A 20,162-nucleotide genomic window follows, 5' to 3' on the forward strand; every position below is an offset into this window, starting at 1 on the left:
GGGACATTGGAATTGACACGTCTGGGGCAATTCCAGCCATATGTTGATCTCTCCTGTCTTTGCTCCCCTGCTGATCAGAGTTTCCTGATCATACTCCTTTGTCTACCCTCCCCACATCCTCTCCCCTACTGATCAGAGCCTTGATCATACTACCTGAGTGTCACTCCTTTTGTTCTGACCATGTCTGGGAGCCACTCCCTTTCAAGAGGTGAAAATCAAATGTGACACACTTTGGGTTCTTTGGTTCTCCAAATGTCCATATGGGCCTGCTACTATTTGTTACTAGAACCTTTGTAGAATATGTGTGCTTTGTGGTATCTTTGTGGTACCATTGCTAATAATAATCAGTGCATAATCGAATCTAGAAGACATTTTAAACTTTGTCTTTTAAGGCGAGTTTCACCTACAGCACTCTAGGGACTCAGTGGTTAAATGTGTGCACTGTATTTAAGATGACTCAGTCTCAGTAGTTTATACTTTACACTAATAAGTATATATTAGAATACTAATAAACCACACACCAAAATGGAGGACATTAAGAAAATCTTAGCGGTAGCAGTGAATGATTTACTCTGCCTTCGTTCTTTGCACCACCCACTGATATTTAACTAAAACACTGATACTATTTCCATCACCTCTGCTTCTCAACAGTCACACAGGAAGAGACCAGTTCTCACTTTACACTTCAGTCTGATGTTCAGTCAGTCTGTGGCAAGACAACATGGAGGTCAGAGCTTTCTGCATCGCACTGTGTAAGTACTGGCTCCTTTCCAGATCAAAACATAATGATAAAGACTTTATTTACAATTAAATAAAGGTCAGGCACGTGAAAATGTTATTTAGTGAGTGAGTTAATTTTTAAACTTTAATTTTAATTTAACGCTGTTAACTTAAGTATTATTCTTCACCAGCTACGACATTTAATAGTAAATATGCCGAACATTGTGAGCAGGTGTAGGAGACGACACAACTTTTATTGATTCATTTATTTTCTTGGCGTCTTCAGTGACTGTGATGATCCTGCTGTGTGCACAGGATCAGGAAGTTGGTGAGTAAATGTTTTGTTGGGCAGTTTGTTGGGCAAGAAAAAATATCTTGAGATTGGTGTGTTTAATCATCACAGGAGTTCCTCTGTTACTTTTCTACTTTTAAATGTTGTAAACGTCGTCCAACAGTTCACAGGAGTAAATGTCTAAACTGAATTTCTCTGTTTTCCTTTGTCTCAGATGCAGCTTTTCTTCGTATCTCTCCAAACAGACTGCAGTTCTTTGGTTCTGAGTCTGTCACTTTATACTGTGAGGGAGTCTTTTACTGTGATACTGAATATAAATTGATTGGAGGGAAGCCATCGTGTTGCACCACTGATGACAGAACATTAAGAGGACCTAGCTGCACCATTAAAAGTGTCTATGGAGAGGACTCTGGAAAGTATTGGTGTGAGGAAGGAGGAGAGAGAAGAAACATCATCAACATCAATGTCACTTGTATGTTTGCAGTGAGGCAGTGATATTTTGTGATTATCTAAACGTAATTTCAAGATAAATTAAATATGATCGTGTTCTTCAGCTGGTTCTGTTATCCTGGAGAGTCCTGCTCATCCTGTGATGGAGGGAGAAGATGTGACTCTGAGCTGCAGAACCACAATATCTTCCTCCAACATTGCAACTGATTTCTATCAAGATGGAGTCCGCAAGTGGAGAAGTCCCACAGGAAATATGAGACTCAAAACAGTCTCCATGTCTGATCAAGGACTCTACAAATGTCACATCTCTGGAGTTGGAGAATCACTAGAGAGCTGGCTGTCTGTTGGAGGTGAGACATGTAGGTTTTTCAAAATAGGATCTATAAAGTATCACAAATGTGTTTACACTCAAACATTTTCCATCTCCTTAAGTTTCAGCTTTTTCTACCGTCAATACAGAAGAAAAAGAGTCTAATCTCAAAGAGTCTAATCTCAAAGAGTCTAATCCTGCGCCATTTTCTTCCCCAAACACAACGTGGATCATCATCTCAGCCTTGTTGATACTTCTCTTGTTGGCTGTTGGACTACTTTGCTTTGGCAGATTTCACTTTTTCAGAGGTGAAGAACATAAAGTGAACTTTCCTCAATGCGATTCTTCCATGTACACAAATGTCATGCGGAGTGCCTCAGGTTTCTGACCTGAAAATTTTCACATTATAAATAATTCTGTGGTTTAATAATTTCAGGAAACCCTGCACGATTTTCCAAATTACATTAATTTTCCTCTTCTGTAATTAGAAAACAAGTGTAACGTGAAAACAAGACATCAGGTTACTTTAGTTCCATTACAATATTCAAAATACCTTCTATTTTACAGATTTTCTTTCACAGTCACCAGCAGTGCTTGATACAGACTCTTCAGAACATCAGACAGGTAGGTTTGACGTGAAGAGATTAAACATTTAGCAGAAAGAATATGAAATATGTACATTGAGTGTTTTGTTTTTTCCAGTCTCTGTACAGGCCAGTGCACCTGAAGCAAGCCAAGCAATGTATGCTACTGTAACAAAGAACAGGAAGAAGAAAGGTATTTTCTCCAACTTTATATTATTTTAGCCCAGATCACAGTTAGCATGCTACTCAGCATTTACATTGTGTGACGTGATGGTGCTGGCGTTAACTTTAGCTTACTGCACAATGCAGGATTTGAAACATTTTTGATCTCAAGCACAAGTTAATGACCCACATTTAACAACTGATCAGATTATAAATTGTTGAACAAGCCAAAACTCCAGAGACATATTGTTATTACCATTAAAGGCAAGAGCTGGATGTTAACTGGAGCCTGGTGGCGGTTAGCTTAGCTTAGCATTGAAAAAGTTGTTGATTTAAACAATTTCAGAACCAGTCCCATAAAAAAATGACTTAGTTGATATGTTTCAGCTGTGATCGTTTCTGTCTGTCAGATGAGTCGTCTGTTTACTACGCTTCGGTCCAGAGTGGCGCTCCACAGCTGGGTCAGACTTAAAATTATTCATAACATTGTTAATCCCAACATTTGTGAATGATTTATTGTTCCAATCAAGAAAACACACATGTAGTAGAGAATATTTCATTTTTTTTCAAAGCAGCAGAGTCCAGTGTTTGCTCACAGGCCCGAGACCCCGTTGACAATGACGTCTGCTATTCTACAATTCAGATTGTAAGTCAAATACAGTCTTTTATCTCCTCGTTGCTACACAGTTGTCTTTCTTTGAGCACACTCTTGCTCAAAAACCTTGAGCCATCGAGCTCCTCATCTTCTGTCAGTGCAGTGTTTACACATCTTGTATGAATATCCAAAACTCTAATTTGGACTAGCCTGTCCCCAAACACTGATTCTAGTATTATATACACATGTAAACCTCTATGATGGTGCCATTTAAGTGGTTGAGGGCTTCAGAATTTCCCAGTAGAGGGGTAAGAGTAGAGATTTCAAACCATGCTTTGCTTGGTAAAGGAAATTTATGTAACAACTCAACTTCTTTTCTTTCTATAATCTACAACTTCCTTGATATTTGTCTTCTGTGTCCTATGTGTTACAGGTTGCTAAGCGTTGACTGAAAAGAGGAGCTTCATGATCTACGTGAAAACCAGTTAGGGCCAGTGTTGCTTGTTATTGTACGAGCTAAAAAAGAAAAGTTAACATTCTTTTGACCTCACGCCTGTGTGCTGTGTATCAAATTTAAAATAGTTTCTGTGCAAAAACCAACACATCAGAGAAGTTTCAGTTGATTTTCCTCAGACGGTTTAACCAACTTGTTCCATCAGCTTAGTCTTTTCACACAGTTGCTCACCAGATGAGCGCTGCTGCTGCTGCTGCTGCTGCTTCTAAACGTGTCGCGGTTAGCTGTGTATCTGAAGTTGTTGCATTGCTTTTTTAGGTTTGTGGTCGGCAACGAGACGAGAGTTTCTTGTGTTTCACAGATGAGAATAAAAGTCATGTCCTACACGTCAGAGCATCTGTTTGAGTCTGTTCTGTGGTACAGAATGTCAGCATTTTCTCACATGTCATGATAATTATAACTACAGCAGAATGTTCCTTGGTTTTATGAGTAAAATTCATGCACGTCATCATGAAATAACCTGTGATCACACTGACAATGGTCTTGAGGGTTATGTCTTTTGTCACAGTCGGTCGATCTTCCTATGTTCTGACAGGACAGTCATAGACAGATCCATTCGTCTGAATTATCCTTTGAATTTCTAAGGGCCATCAGTAGTTTGAAGATGCTCCAGCCTCAGTCAACAAAAAGGTCATTCCTTGACCTCACTTCCTGTTTTATTTCTGATGGTTGTACTTCACCACCAAGACACCTCACCTGTGTCTTGTCAACTCTTCTGTGGTTTGCTTGCTACTCTATTATTAGTTTCACCTCATTACTCATTGTGTATGTACATATAGTCCTGTCTCATCCCTTGTCACTTTGTCTGTCCAGTTACTGTAGAAGTGCCTGTTGTTCTCCGTCATTTTTTTCTTGTGTTTCCTCCCCTTCTACACCTTGTGACAATCTTAGTATCAACTCAAGAGCCCGGGTCATTGAGCTTCCCCTTATGGTGAGTAAAGGTGTAATACAGACTGACTGGGCTATGTTAAGTTTAATCAAATCACTTATCATGATAAATAGTTATCATTCTGTCTTGCTGGGGACAGGCTGTCGGGCTTTCTGTGATGTCACTGGAGGGGACATCCCTGTTAAGAGTCATACCTGAGTTCACAGAGGCCATAATAAAAGAGGTCATCGATGAGATTAACTCTTCCCCAACTCTGACCACACAAGCGGCTAAAGTGCACGGAGAACGGCCCAAGAGAACCTTGGGTGGAGCTATTTCATCCATGAAGACCTTCCTCACTGGACGTGGTCACGAGAAAGAGGAAGGTCAAAGAGACACAAACAGATCTTGAGTCTTCCAGTGCCGAGAAGAGAACGAAGATCCATCTTGTCCCAAGTGAAAACTCTGGCCAAAGCAGAAAGAAAGTAAAGACCAAAAGATCTCTTTGGAGGAGACTTCCCTACTGATGTTGAAGAACTTGATTTTGGACTGTGCCTATCTTTTCCCATCTCCCGCCCGGAGACAGAAAAATAGCCAGAACACAAACAGAAAACCAGGCTGCCCATACTTTAATCTGCAGTACAGAGAAAGGTGTAAAGGTGCAGTATTTAAAAGCTTTTAAAACCATGGACATGGAGGGGCATGTCCATACCCATTGCTGAAATTCCTTGAGGCACACAAGTTGCTTCCCTCTGCTCCGAGTGTACGCACTACTGCGTGAATAAATGGATATGTTGTGTCAAAATCAGGAAAATAATTTCCCCATGAGGGATCAAGAAAAGCCTAAGTTGTTTATTTATATGAGGCCCATGTCATCCCTACCTATCACTTTAACAAGGATCTGACTGGCCATAGGTTTGTCCCAACTGGACTGCAAGTGGGTTTGTCTGCACTTTCCATAGTTACCCCACCTGTGAATGCCCATATGGGGCATAGGGGGAATCTAACTGGGCTCTAAATGATGGCTATCTGGGCAATTTAAATGAGATCTACATATGCCCCAATTGTGCGGGACCCAACTGGGTTACAAGTGGCGACAGTGGTCCAACCTATGAATGCCCATATGGGGTATAAGTGGGAACTAACTGGTTTATAGATGGGGTCCCACTGGTTTATTTAGCCCATATCCCTATCCATAACCCATATCAGCCCCACTTATCAATTTAAGAAGGATCTCACTGGACCACAGGCAGGACTTGAGCAGGATGGCAACACAAATGGTTGAAGCGGCCCGGCGCTCCTCTAGTTCCAGTAGCTTATTGTGTTTTTTTTTACGCTTGTTTTTATGCTCTTTTTCTACCGGACACGTGCAGTACAGCAGAGCAGAACTGCTTACATTTTCTAGTCACTATCACAGCTTCAAAGACAGCACAAACTGGGACTTTATACAACCTTTATACCACCGCCAGCAGAGTATATATATATGTCAGGATAGGGGACATTACATCATCCACCCTCATCCTCAACAACAGCACCTTGCAGGGCGATGTGAGGAGCCAATGAGCTCCGTGAAGTTGGGAATAAATAGCCGGCCAACCCGAAAAACCACTGAACCTCTTTTTTTGGTCTTGGGCCTTGGACAGGCTGCAATCGCTGCTGTCTTATCTACCTGTGGACGCACCTGCCCACCGTACAAGTGTTACCCTAGATACCGTATCTCCCTCTGTCCAACTGCAAACTTCTTCGGGTTGGCCGTGAGCACCGTCCGCCTCAGTGACACGAGCAAACCCAGCCACCTGCTGCATATCCGCCCAGGTGTTACTATGGATGATAACATCATCCAGGTAGGCGGCAGCATTTGCAGCAAGTGGACGCAGTACTCGGTTCATGAGGTGGTGAAATGTGGCTGGGCCCCCGAACAACCCGAACGGAAGTGAAACAAATTGGTACAAACCGTACGGAGTGGAGAAGGCCGTTTTCTCCCCAGACTCTGGAGACAAGGTAATCTGCCAGTAGTAGATATCTAACAAAAACAAACGAGCAGTGCCCAGGTGATCCAGGAGTTCGTCGACCCGGGGCATAGGATAGGCATCAAACTGTGAAACATCATTCACCCTGCGATAGTCCACACAGAACCGGATAGACCCATCTTTCTTGATGGGGCTACACCAGGCACTGGACCTCAGGCCCCAACTCATCTCTCTCTGTAATTGCCATCACCAGGGAAACAGACTCAGCCTCTCTTCAAGCTATAAGGAGGTTGAGGTGATAAATCTGTGTTGCCCCTCCCCTGTCAGATCGCACAAGCTCATAGTCAACATCACCCACTCGCCATGTGACCACAAAGTGTCCTTGCCACTTCACGAGTAATTTGGAGTTAGATGATGGGAGCAATACAAGTACTTTATCTTCTTTATCCTCTGTTATAGAGCCGCTGCTGACGTTCCTGGGCCTGGAGCAAATTCTCACATGATAACTGCCTGGAAAACCATTTCCTGGCGGCTTTTTGGTACCAACAACTGGGCAATTATCTCATCTTGTCCGGGTTGTCCACACCTCCAGCACTCTTGCCCTGCCGCCTGAGGAACCCTCTGCGAGTTGAGAGGAGCACCTGTAATGGCGGGAACCTGGGGAGGAAAGGAAGGAGAAGGAGAGTTAATGCGGGGGAGAGGGGAGGGTCAAGCGGGTGTGAGGTGCGAGGTACCCGGCACGGGTCTTTTGCGGGGTGCCGGCGTGGGACAGGTGGGAGAGGCTGGCCGACCCTCATGTGCATGAGGATGGCCAGATGGTCCTCCGCCAAGGTGATGGCAACTGCTAGGTCCACCGGGCGGTGACAGTGCCCGGCGGCCCCTCGCCAGCGGAATCCCCTGGCTGCCACCTGGTCGCCACGTTCTTTGGCTGCCAGGCGAACACGAATGACCGATTAGCGGATCCCAGCTTGGTCCCCCAGAACCTGCGGTGATGATTTTCTACGGAGAAACCCAGTCGATTGAGGACCGCCCCGTACTGTCCTCTGGAGGGGGCAGGCAGGCTGAGCGACGCAGTTCGCGCGCCCCCTTACATAGGGGAAGCAGCTGCACAGCCCATTCCGCCCCCAGCCAGCCGCATGCCCTTGCCGTTGCCTCAAAAATCTCCAAAAATGTTTGCGGGTCTTCCTGGGCTGACATTTTATGGAGCGTGAGTCCGGCAAACGAGGGGCAAATCCCCTGCCCGATTCACCAACTCCAGTAGCTGGCTCTGTCTCTCTGCCTGGCACTGGAGTGCTGCCAGCTGTTGCCTGCTGAGCACGGCCTGTTCCCAGTTCATTGCATCAACCTCCGCCAGCATTTGTGCAAGTGTGGTTAGCAGTGTCTGCGGCTCCGTCATCTCTTATTTTGTCTTCCTGCTGAAATACGTTGGGCGCCAAATGTGCCGTATCCTGATGCCACTGTGGGTTCTTCAGCAGAAAGTCAGAGAGCAATTACGTTTTTAGTTCTTTTATTTTCAGCTCACAACACACTTACACATTCTTCCGTGTCCTCGCCTGCATACTCTTGCGCTGCCAACAGCCAAGTGTGTCTTCCCCTGCGTCGTGTCTAGTCTCTCCTCCAGGTCCAACACACTACTGTATTAAAAGGAAAGAATGATCAGCTCAACAAGATGCAGGTGTGCTAATCACTCTCACCTGGTACTGCTCTCCTGAGTCCTCTCCACACCTCTCTCCTGCAGCTGATGCACCACGCCCCCTCCACAGGCTGATATTGTGGCGACACACGTTCGAGTGGGAGGGGTACGGTGGGTAGATATAAATACCAATACATGCCAGACAATGCCACCTTGGGAATTTCGGCCAAGAAAATAGTTTTTAGTGTTTGTACCAGACAAAAAGCACTCAGGTTCGTTTCTCTTAACGAGCAGGAGATGTGGTTCCAGTTAAAATACACTTTATTACAAATTTAACTAAAACAATGTCTATTTTAAAACACAGAGTTAAGGGAGGGGTGTGCAACGGCAGGGCTGGAGTTTACCGGTGGGGAGGCTAGGGTAACGAGGAGTGCAGGATCCCAGGAAAAGACAAAATGAAAACTCAAGGGTCACACAGCACACAGTAAGGGGACACCACCACCAGGACATCAGGGCCGCCACCGTAAACTACCAGCACCTGCAAGGAGAGGGGAAAATGTTAAAAAGGGGTGAACTCAAATCAACCAAAAATCCCAAAAGAATAAACCAATAAACAAAATAATCAATAATTATAAACAACGTAGGAGTGGCAGCAATCAAATTCACAAATAAAAACTTAGCTGCCAATAATACAGATTTTAAAATTAACAAAACTGAAACGAAATCAAGTCAAATAAACAAACATAAAGGAGTTAACCCAATGCCGAAGCGAGCAATTCGGCGACGGCCAGAGGCCGAATCACAGCAGAGTAACCAGAAGCCCAGCGGTGCGAAGCTGCGCAACTGAGGGTAGTTCCCGCAGAGCTAAACAAACCCGAAATAAAACAGCAGCAAAGCAGCAGTGGTTGATGTAGCAGTATCCCACTGCTCACCAGTCAGTTTCTCCGATCAGGCGGCGTCAGATCACACACATAGGAGAGAAGCAGAAGGCTTCCTGCTCCATTAGCCGTCGTAAGAACCTGCCACCGACCACGGGCCAAGCGCATTTGATCGGTTACTTCCCGTGAGCCAGTCAGGTACGGACCGTGTCGGACGCTGCACAGGCGACGGCGAGTTGGAGGAAGTGAGGCAAACCGGAAGTGGGCGGACCTCAGAGCCAAAGAGCAAGAGGCCGAAAAGATAACACTGCCCCCTTATATAGGGTAACCCCATGCGCTAATTGGTTAGTGGAGAGAGAGAGGGCCAACAGCACATTCGCCTGCATGAGAGCCAGGATGGGGCATCTCATCCTGCTACAATCTCTAACAACAATGAATCAGCCTACAGAGAATAGGTTCAGCGTCTTGTGCAGTGGTGCGGTGACAATAACTTGGACTTAAACACCACAAAGACCAAGGAACTTATAGTGGACTTTAGGAAGTTCAAGGGCACTCTGCAGTCTGTCCTCTGTATAAAGGGAGTGGAGGTTCAGAGGGTGGGTAGCTTTAAGTTCCTTGGTGTCCACATCTCTGCTGATCTCACCTGGGCTTCACACATCTCCCACCATGTGAGCAAAGCACAACAAAGACTCTATTTCTTTAGGAAGCTGAGGTACGCTCAGCTTCCCCAGTGTCTCCTGACAAACTTCTACAGAGAGCATCCTGACCTACTGCTGCACTGTGTGGTTCAGCAGCTGCACAGAGGAGAATAGGAAGAACATGCAGTGAGTGGTGAGGGCAGCAGAGTGAACCATTGGCTCGCCAATACCCCCTCTGAGAGACATCTACACGGGCTGGCTCCAAAAGAAAGCCAGTCACATGTCCAGGGACCAAACCCACCCTGAATGTAGACTGTTCACCACACTGCCTTCTGGGAAGAGATACCGGCTTGTACTCTTAAGCCTTCATATCCCTCACATCTTCAACCTCTCCTTCATAGACTGCTGTGCAATAACCCCCATATTTATACCCCAGTCCGTCCACCTACCTCAATAGGCTCATTTGCACTAACATAGATACCATTTACACTATTGTTTAATTGTTCACTGCTTTAAAATGCTGCTTTTTTCCCCCTTATTGTACAAATTACATTCATTTCCATTTTACTGTGTGCTTTTATTGTATATTGTATGTCATCGATTCATTGTAATGTGTACAGTGGTCCCTCGTTTATCACGGGAGTTACGTTCTAAAAATAACCCGCGATAGGCGAAATCTGCAAAGTAGTCAGCTTTATTTTTTAAAATGATTATAAATGTTTTAAGGTTGCAAAACCCCTCACTACACACTTTATATACTTTTCTCAATAACTTGCAAACATACTGCACTTCACTCACACTGCCAGCGATCAAAGATACTGTATATGTAAATTTGGCAAGCTGAACACATTCTGTACTGTACAAGAGACACCGTACCAGGAGATTGATTGACAATGGTCTACAGTCCCTTAGCCAGTCAGGACGCATAAAACAATGCGCTGTAAAAAAAAAAAAGTGATCCCGAACCAAAGAGCTGCCAAACCGTATTTCATTGTTTTTCACCAGACAATGACAATAAAAACTTATTTTTGTTCTTTTTCTCAACCCAGGAACATGTGTGTTTCTCCACATTTTCCATAGTTGCCCTACCCATGAATTCTCATATGGTATAAGTGGGATCTAACTGGTTTTCAGGTGAGGCCTGTTTGGTTTTTTTGATATCAGACTCTTGAAGTCCCCACCTATGCACTGAAGTATCTGGGCCCTTAGGACGAGCTTTCACATAAACGCAGCCCGCTCTTTTAGCTTCTAACCCGTTTACGGTCAAAATCTACTGGTGTCATGCACTAGCAGCCACCTTCCTGACACTATGTTAATGCCCACTGGGTGAAAAGTGTGATTTTCGTCCCCGTAAACGCCCGGAGATCTCCCTAATTTTCGGCAGTTAATGACAATTTGCAACCCGCGAACGTCGCGTTTGTCTGTGCCACAAATTGTCGTTAACGAACCATGACGCGTGAGATCTCGCTAATGGCTCTAATTAGCATATGAATGCAGCGAAACCGCGCCTGGCCAGGTCTGGCTTGAGTATCCTTAGTCAGTATTGGATGAAACCACTACTTTCAAACAAGTAAAATCACTCATGATTGGCAGAGAAACCGCGCCTGGTCAGGCAGGCTTGAATGTCCTTACACAGTATTGGATGAAACCACACCTTTCAAACGAGTAAAATCACTCGTGATTGGTTGGCACACCGGTGGTCACACCGGCTCATAATAAATGTAAACCTCAATAATAATTTATATATTCTATATATTTATTTATTAATGTATTTATTTATATGACATGTTATTATGCTGTATATTCATGTCATTGTTATCCTAGGCTACTACACTATTATTACCATCAAGGACATTAATGAATTTATTGAGGAAAAGAACATTTGCCAAGAACATGTTTAAGCAAAAAAAGAGCTTTATTAAAGGAAGCGCTTTATCAAAACAAACACACAACTATAAGTGAGGTGCCCACACAACATATGGGTAGCTCAGCCCAAAAGTTACAGCTCTGTTAACTGGCTGTTTGCTGGCGGCGTTCTCTCTGAGGGAGGCCCGTTTTGCAGACGCCGATGGTGCGTGACTCTGTACTTCGGAGTCGCCTCTAAACGGGACTGCAGCGTGGCACAGAGTTCAGAGAGCTCCGGGCTGCGAAAGGATGGAGCTCTTTCCATCCAGACACGCCGCCAACAACGCCGTCTTCCTCATCAGACATCATGTCTACGGTGGCGGACTTCCAGAGTTCAACCTCGTCCTCTGCTAGCACACTCTGTCTCGCTTCCAGCAGCTGTAAAAATATCAATGAAGAGAATCAGTACTGTGCGATGCACTGCATATGAACACAACACATCTATCAATGCACCTGAAAAATAGTCACCAAAAAATTTACTTACCCTCTTTCTTCTCGACCGACCCCGAGCTGAACTCTCTCAAATTCATGCTGGTTATATCTGAAGTTCCTGCGTAGGCCCTACTGTCTCGTAGTATGTCTTACAGGCGGCTGGAAAACAATTAAATGAGAGTGGTATGAATGAAAATCAAACGTAAGCCACAGTAACATTAAACAAGGAAGGGGAAACAGTAAATAAGTTAATAAGCATATTATTTAAGCTTAAATCTTACCCTTGCTCCGGTTCGTAGCGCATGCGACTGGTCTCTGAGTTGTGAAGACGGCATAGCCTACTGCTTCCTGTAAGTTACAAGACAGAAAAATACACTTTAATAAAGCAGCTTTCACTGGTTCTGCTCACTTGTTCTTTTGCAAGGCTACTAGGCTACTCTTAGCTTTGGTTTTAGGCTAGGATACTTTTAGCTTAGCTAGCAGTCATCGAACATATTCTTACCGCAGTCTTGGGATTGTGCGCCCGTCTTCTCTTCCTAGAGTCTCTCCCGCACAGTTTCCCGACTCCAGAGCAGCCAACTTATCCTCTATGGACAGCAACCTGGAGTTTAGTGTAGAGTTGAGTTAACTGCTCATTCATCTCGGCAGCAACTCGATTAAGTTGACGAGAAAATCCACTGATAGCAACCAGCAGTTTCTTCTCGTCAGTCTGCGGACTGCCTGGAAGTTGTTGATCGCGTCCAAGAGGAGTTGAAGGCGAGTTGAACGCGAGACGCCGTCCAGCCATTGGTCAGGAAGCGACAGCCTTTATTCACCAACAACTATGACATAAACTGTACATTTATTGCTAAATTCCCTAATAGCTGTGCTAACCAGTCTCGCTGTTACTTCCATTCACCGGCGCTCTCGCTCTACCACCCACACACACACGTTACGGTCGCACATGCGCACTGTACTACCCCCTTAAAGGAGTCACGCTACTCTTATAACAATATAATGAAACAAAGTTACGCACAAGCTCCACTTTTAAGAGCAAAGAGAATGAGGACAGGCTCAGAGGCAGAAAGCAGATCAGTTGGCGGAAATATGGATAACATTTTCACCCGAATTGAACAAAAATTGCAGCAACTGTAAATGACCGTGGAGCTAACACAACGACGGCATCATAACAGCGGGTTTGGAAATAAAATTAGAACGCCAGTCATTTTAACTAAATTGTAATAAAGTTACACAAGACCCACAACATAAATAACAAAGAGCATAGGCTCAGGAACAGATATAGTTGTGCATATACGGTGCGTAGAAGAAGACAACTTCTTCTCCGCCATATTGCATTTTTCATCTCGCGCACCCCCTAAGTAAGACCAAAGAAAAGGTCACTGTAGTCATGCCACTATGCACAGTGGTTGAGATCTAGGAGACTGATCTCTGCAGACCTCATTCTGATTCTAATGTTGTTTGCATGGAATGCACATTTTACCTTTGTGGCAAAGGCTGATTGAAACCAATTGTTCAAATAAATTCTGTTGTGTATCATTTTCTTTTTTCTGTTGTGTAACATTTGCCATTGCTAATGACATATACAGTAATCTAGCATACTTTCATTAAATAAATAAATTTAAGCTAAAATTTAAGAGACTATAATTAGGCTATACTGAGCCTGATCTATTTGTACCAGAGATTTTCTTACCTTTTAGAAAAATGTCACCTGGGGTAAAACTCCCCCGCAACCCTGATTTGCATTTGAATTGGCCTCCCCTAGAATTAGGAGGAGGGGGGTCATGGGGGATGACTGCCAAGCAGGGCCCACGTCAATTTCCGACCATTCACGGCAGTTTTTGGCATTGCCTGCAAATTGCCGTGAACTGCCGTTAACCTGAAGTTTCACGACAATCTACAGTGCCACATACTGACGAAAATCACACTTTTCATGCAGTGGCCTGTTTACATTCCTCTAGCCTGACCTCTATCTAGGTACCATTACGTGCAGGTCGTTGCTTAGCAGCTTTTTCAAAAACAGACAAAGGGTTTTTAAACTCCTTCAAGCTTTTTTAATGTGCACTCTATCAAAGATGACTCGTAGATTCACTCTGCCTTTGCTCTTTGCACCACCCACTTATATAAACTAAAATACTGAGGCTATTTGCACCACCTCTGCTTCTCAGAAATCTGCAACACAGGAAGAGACCACTTCTTACTTTACACTTCAGTCTGATGTTCAGTCAGTCAGCGGCAAGACAACATGGAGGTCAGAGCTTTCTGCATTACACTGTGTGAGTACTGGCTCCTTTCCAGATTAAAACTTAATGATAAAGACTTTATTTACAATTAAAAAGGTCATGCATGTGAAAGTCTTTGAAATTTATTTAGTGAGTGAAGTTAAATTTAACACTTTTAACTTAAGTATTATTCTTCACTAGCGATGACATTTAATAATAAATATGCTGAACATCGTGAGCAGCTGTAGGAGACGACAACACTTTTATTGATTCATCTATTTTCTTTGCGTCTTCAGTGACTGTGATGATCCTGCTGTGTGCACAGGACCAGGAAGTTGGTGAGTAGATGTTTTGTTGGGCAGTTGTAGAAAAGAGACAAAAATATCTTGACATTGGTGTGTTTAATCATCACAATAGTTCCTTTATTACTTTTCTACTTTTAAATGTTGTAGACGTCGTCCAGCAGTTCACAGGAGTAAATGTCTAAACTGAATTTCTCTGTTTTTCTTTGTCTCAGATGCAGCTTTTCTTCGTATCTCTCCAAACAGACTGCAGTTCTTTGAATATGAGTCGGTCACTTTATACTGTGAGGGAGTCTTTTACTGTGATGCTGAATATAAATTGATTAGAGGGAAGCCCTCGTGTTGCACCACTAATAACAGAACATCAAGAGGACCTAACTGCACCATTAAAAGTGTCTATGCAGATGACACTGGAAACTATTGGTGTGAGGAAGGAGGAAAGAAAAGAAACATCATCAACATCAATGTCACTTGTATGTTTGCAGTGAGGCAGTGATATTTTGTGATTATCTCAACGTGATTTCAAGATAAAGTAATATGATCATGTTCTTCAGCTGGTTCTGTGATCCTGGAGAGTCCTGCTTGTCCTGTGATGGAGGGAGAAGATGTGACTCTGAGCTGCAGAACCAAAATATCTTCCTCCAACATCGAAGCTGATTTCTATAAAGATGGAGTCCACAAGTGGAGAAGCTCCACAGGAAATCTGAGGCTCAAAACAGTCTCCATGCTTGATCAAGGACTCTACAAATGTCACATCTCTGGAGTTGGAGAATCACCACAGAGCTGGCTGTCTGTTGGAGGTGAGATATGTAGGTTTATTCAAAATCATATTCATAAAGTATCGATCATGCATGTGTTTACACTCTCAAACAATTCCCATCTCCTTAAGTTTCAGCTTTTCCTACCGTCGATACAGAAGATCAGGATGACTCTATTCCTGCCTCCTCTTCCTCCCCAAACACACAATGGATCATCATCTCCGTCTTGTTGGTGCTTCTCTTGTTGGCTGTTGGACTACTTTGCTTTGGCAGATTTACCTGTCGCAGAGGTGAAGAACATAAAGTGAATTTTACTCAAAAGTACAGAAAAGTCACAGAAGAGTTCCAAAGGGTTCAGTGCTAGGGCCGAAGCTTTTCACATTATAAATGCTTCCATTGGGTAATAATTTCAGGAAACACTACACAATTTTCCAAATCAAATGAACTTCCTTCTTGTGTCACTATTGTTACTTATAAAATCACTTCCTCGGGTTACTTTAGTTCCACCACCATGTTCAATACCTGCTATTTTACATATCTAATTTCACTGGCAGTGCCTGATTCATCAGGGCATCAGACAGGTAGGTTTAATGTTGAGAGATTAAACATTTAGCAGAAAGGACATTAAATATATATATCTACTGGTTTTTTTTTGTTTTCTTTTTTTTCCCAGTCTCTGTACAGGCCAGTGCAGCTGAAGCAAGCCAAGCAATGTATGCTACTGTAACAAAGAACAAGAAGAAGAAAGGTATTTCCTTTAACTTTTTATTTTTTGACCTAGATCACGGCTAGCATGCTATTCAGCATTTGTTTGACGTGATGGTGCTGGTGTTAACTTTAGCTTTCTGCACAATGCAGTATTTGAAACTTGCATTTTTGATCTCAAGAACAAGTTATTGAGCCAAATTCAACAGCTGATCAGATTATAAAATGTTGAACAAGCCAAAGGTCGAGAGACATAAGCTTATTGCCATTCAAGCCAAGAGCTGGCTGTTAACTGAAGCCCGGTGGTCTTTATCTTAGCTTAGCTAATTTGCAGACAAACGATTTAAACGATTGCAGACCAAATCCCGTAAAAGCAACATTAAGTTGATATATTTCAGCTGTGATCATTTCTGTTTGTCAGATGAGTCGTCTGTTTACTACGCTTTGGGCCAGCGAGGTGCTCCACACCTTGGTCAGAATTAAAATTATTCATAACTTTATTAATCCCAACATGTGTTCATGATTTATTGTTCTAATTAAGAAAACACACATGTAGTAGGAAATATTTAATTTGTCTTCAAAGCAGCAGAGTCCAGCGTTCCCTCACAGGCCCTCGACCCCGTTGATGATGTCTACTATTCTACAATTCAGACTGTAAGTCAAATACAGTCTTTTATCTCCTCGTCGCTACACAGTTGTCTTTCTATGAGCAAGTTCTTGTTGTCCATCTTAGATGGTGTCATTTAAGTGGTCGAGGGGTTCAGAATACTTCCTGGTAGAGGGTTAAAGGTACAGATTTTAAATCATGCTTTTCTGCAATGACTTCTTTTCTTTCTATAATCTACAACTTCCATGATATTTGTCTTCTGTGTCCTATGTGTTACAGGTTGCCAAGCGTTGACTGAGAAGAGAATCTTCATGATCTACGTGAAAACCAGTTAGGGCCAGTATTGTTGTTATTGTACAAGTTAAAACAGAAAAAAATAAATAAATACATCTTTTGACCTCAGGTCTGTTTGCTGTGTATCAAATTTAAAATAGTTTCTGTGCAAAAACAAACATGTGGAGTTTGACAGCCTGTGCACTTTAACCAACACATCAGAGAAGTTTCGGTTGATTTTCATCAGGCAGTTTAACCAACTTGTTCCATCAGCTTAGTCTGTTCACACAGTTGCTCACTAGATGAGCACTGCTGCTGCTGCTGTTTCTAAACCTGTCACGGTTAGCTGCGTATCTGAAGTTGTTGCATTGCTTTTTTAGGTTTGTGGTCAGCAACGAGACGAGAGTTTCTTGTGTTTCACCAATGAGAATAAAAGTCATGTCCTACACGTCAGAGCGTCTGTTTGAGTTTGTTCTGTGTTACAAAATGTCAGCGTTTTCTCACGTGTGTCATGATAATTATAACTGCAGCGGAACGTTCCTCAGTTTTATGAGTGAAACTCATGCACGTCCTCATGAAATAACCTGTGGTACAGTCACATTCACACTGACAATGGTCTTGAGGATTATGTCTTTTGATCAAATGAAAATGTCAGTCGTTCTTCCCACGCTCTGACAGGACATTCAGAGATGGATCTATTACTCTGAACTTTCTTCTTTTGAATTTCTTGGGTCATCAGTAGTTTGAAGACGCTCCAGCCTCAGTCAATGAAAAGCGAACATCAGGAACAGTCTGTCTAGTTTGGTCATTTTTTCATTCCTTGACCTCACTTCCTGTTTAATTTGTCGTGGTTGTACTTCACCAACAATAGACCTCACCTGTGTCTCGTCAACTCCTCTCCCTTGTCTGTGGTTTGCTTGCTCCTCCGTTATTAGTGTCACCCGTATCTCATTGTTATGACTGTGAGTCATGTGTGTCTGAGTGCCTGTGTGGTACTATGTTCCCTCTCTGTTTTCCATTTTTTTCATTTCAGCTTCTTGTAGGCCAGCCACTGATGGGCGGAGACTGGCTGAACTGGAGTTTAAAAGGCCTTCGTTGGAGAAGCCAACTGCTCTCCTATTTTCCTGTGGCCCATTTAGAGCAAACCACTCCACACCCTCGATGTATTGTCACTTCATGAGTGTTTTGTTATCGCAATTCTGCGGAGTAGGAGTGAGAAGCCAGTTTGATTTTCTTGTTTTCTCCTGTTTTTGGTTAGGGAGTCAGGCAAAAAACCGTTGTATTTTATTTCAGATTTTTTTGGTAGTTAGGTAGAACTTATGTTGGTCATTTGGTTTGTTTGTTGTTTTGGATATGCTTAACCTGAAGATGAAAATGGCAAATAAAGATTGTTTCCAGACTGCACTTCTGACAATCCTGGCCTTTTGTTGGACTTTAGGTATTGGACTTCATTAAAGTTCTTTTGTTTCCTCCCCTTCTCCCCCGCTACACCTTGGTAGCAACTCAAAAGGCCAGGGCCATGTACGAAGGATGCATGTGCACAAAAATGTTCCGTACATTCTTGTTCATGGAAAAGTTCAGATATATCAAGAGTGAAATGACCGTGAATATGTCTGTGCCTCACGCCAACGTCATGGCTCGCATACGCTGGCTTCTACAGCTGTTGATCCTTTGGTGACACTTGGAGGTGATGCTGGGAAACTGTCATAAATGTGAAAACAATTAGTCCGACCGATCGAGACTGTGCCGGTTGACCCTCAGCAGAGCCATGCCAGCCGTGTGGGATGGAATTACCTGCATGTCAGTCAGGTATATCAAATTCCCACAATGCATCTGAATGTAATCGGAACTATCAACTGCACACACATTGATATAAAAGCGCCATCACATGATGAAACATTTTCATTCGATCAATATACAGATCATATGTGATGTGCAAATGCAATTAACCAACATTGTAGTGCGTGGAGGACAGCTGCCAAAGAGGACATTTTTGCGCATCTCCACTCCAGTGAGTAGCGTCTTCAGTTTGATTTCTGTGAAGTTCTTCTTTTTTCTCGTCTTACTCACTTTTATGATTTCATTTTCTGATCGTGCAGAGAGGGGAATCTCAGGTGAAGGGTCAATTTAAATATAATTTGCATATTTAAAAGAGGCCGTGGATAGGGAGCGGTCGGGTACAACATGTGCGCTTGATTCCACGTTGATTGGGATGTACAAAGGAAATCTGTTTCTGGATCTAAGCCTGAGCCACGTTTCAGTAGGAAATCCACGCAAGTCTGTACATGAGGCCTCAGGTCATTGAGCTCCCCCTTATAGTGTGGAAAGGTGTAATAGGTTTCTTCCCGTTAAAAGGAGTTTTTCTTTCACACTGTTTAATGCTTACGGTGAAACTGTTGACCCCCCCCCCCCCCCCCAAATCCCCCCATCACCATTCCTATTTGATTTATTTTTCCTCTCCTACCAGAATTCTTAGTGAAAATTATGAAATAATCTAATTCTTAATAAGAAATAAGGAAATTATTTAAATATCAATTCACACAAATAATGAATCAATATTTAATATTTTGAAAAGTAAAACAAGTAATTAAATAAAGTAAAAAATAACATCATAATACCTGCCAGCATTTATATTTCAGCCCCATGTGGGTTAGAAATAGGCTGCAAACATAAATCCCCAACGAGTTTGTCTGCAGTTTCGGCAGTAGCTCGGCCTGTGTTTGCCCATGTGGACTCTGAGTGGGATCTAACTGGTTTTAGATGAGGCCCAACTGGTTTATTGGTATAAGGCCATGCAGGCCCCGCCTATCACTTTAACAAGGATCTCACTGCTCCATAGGTGGGACTCAACCAGGTTTGTCCGCACTCTCCATAGTTGCCCAACCTGTGAATGCCCGTATGGGGAAAAAGTGGGATCTAACTGGTTTTCAGTTGAGGCCTATCCAGTTTTTTTTTTATGTCAGGGTTGAGCTTTCACAGCCCCCTCTTTTAGCTAATAATCCATTTACAATCAAAATTTCATACAAAATGTCATACTCTAGCAGCCATCTTCCTGACACTATGTTAATGCCTGTTTACATTCCTCGAGCCTGACCTCTATGTAGGTACCATTACACGTAGGTCATTGCTTAGCTGATTAATAAAAAACAGGCAAAGGGTTTTTAAACTCAAGCTTCAAGCTTTCTTAATGTGAACTCTTTCAAAGATGACTCGCAGATTCGCTCTGCCTTGGCTCTTTGTACCACCCATCGATATAAACTAAAACACTGAAGCTATTTCCATCACCTCTGCTTCACTACAGCTGCACAGGAAGAGACCGCTTCTCATTTTATACTTCAGTCTGATGT

General features: G+C 43.1%; 1 protein-coding gene across 1 annotated transcript; it reads left to right on the forward strand.

The window, feature by feature from the left end:
- Window positions 1–721: 721 nt before the first annotated feature.
- Window positions 722–15,855, forward strand: LOC311499613 (Fc receptor-like protein 1; the record flags this gene model as incomplete). Its single annotated transcript, XM_084560671.1, has 5 exons — window positions 722–752; window positions 14,467–14,508; window positions 14,688–14,945; window positions 15,027–15,272; window positions 15,368–15,855. The coding sequence occupies 5 exons, from the start codon at window positions 722–724 to the stop codon at window positions 15,592–15,594; spliced, it is 804 nt and encodes a 267-aa protein (XP_084416797.1). The 3' UTR covers window positions 15,595–15,855.
- Between the last annotated feature and the right edge of the window lie 4,307 nt (window positions 15,856–20,162).

This window comes from Chelon labrosus, assembly GCF_963514085.1.
Source record: "Chelon labrosus genome assembly, chromosome: 1".
NCBI lineage: Eukaryota > Metazoa > Chordata > Actinopteri > Mugiliformes > Mugilidae > Chelon > Chelon labrosus.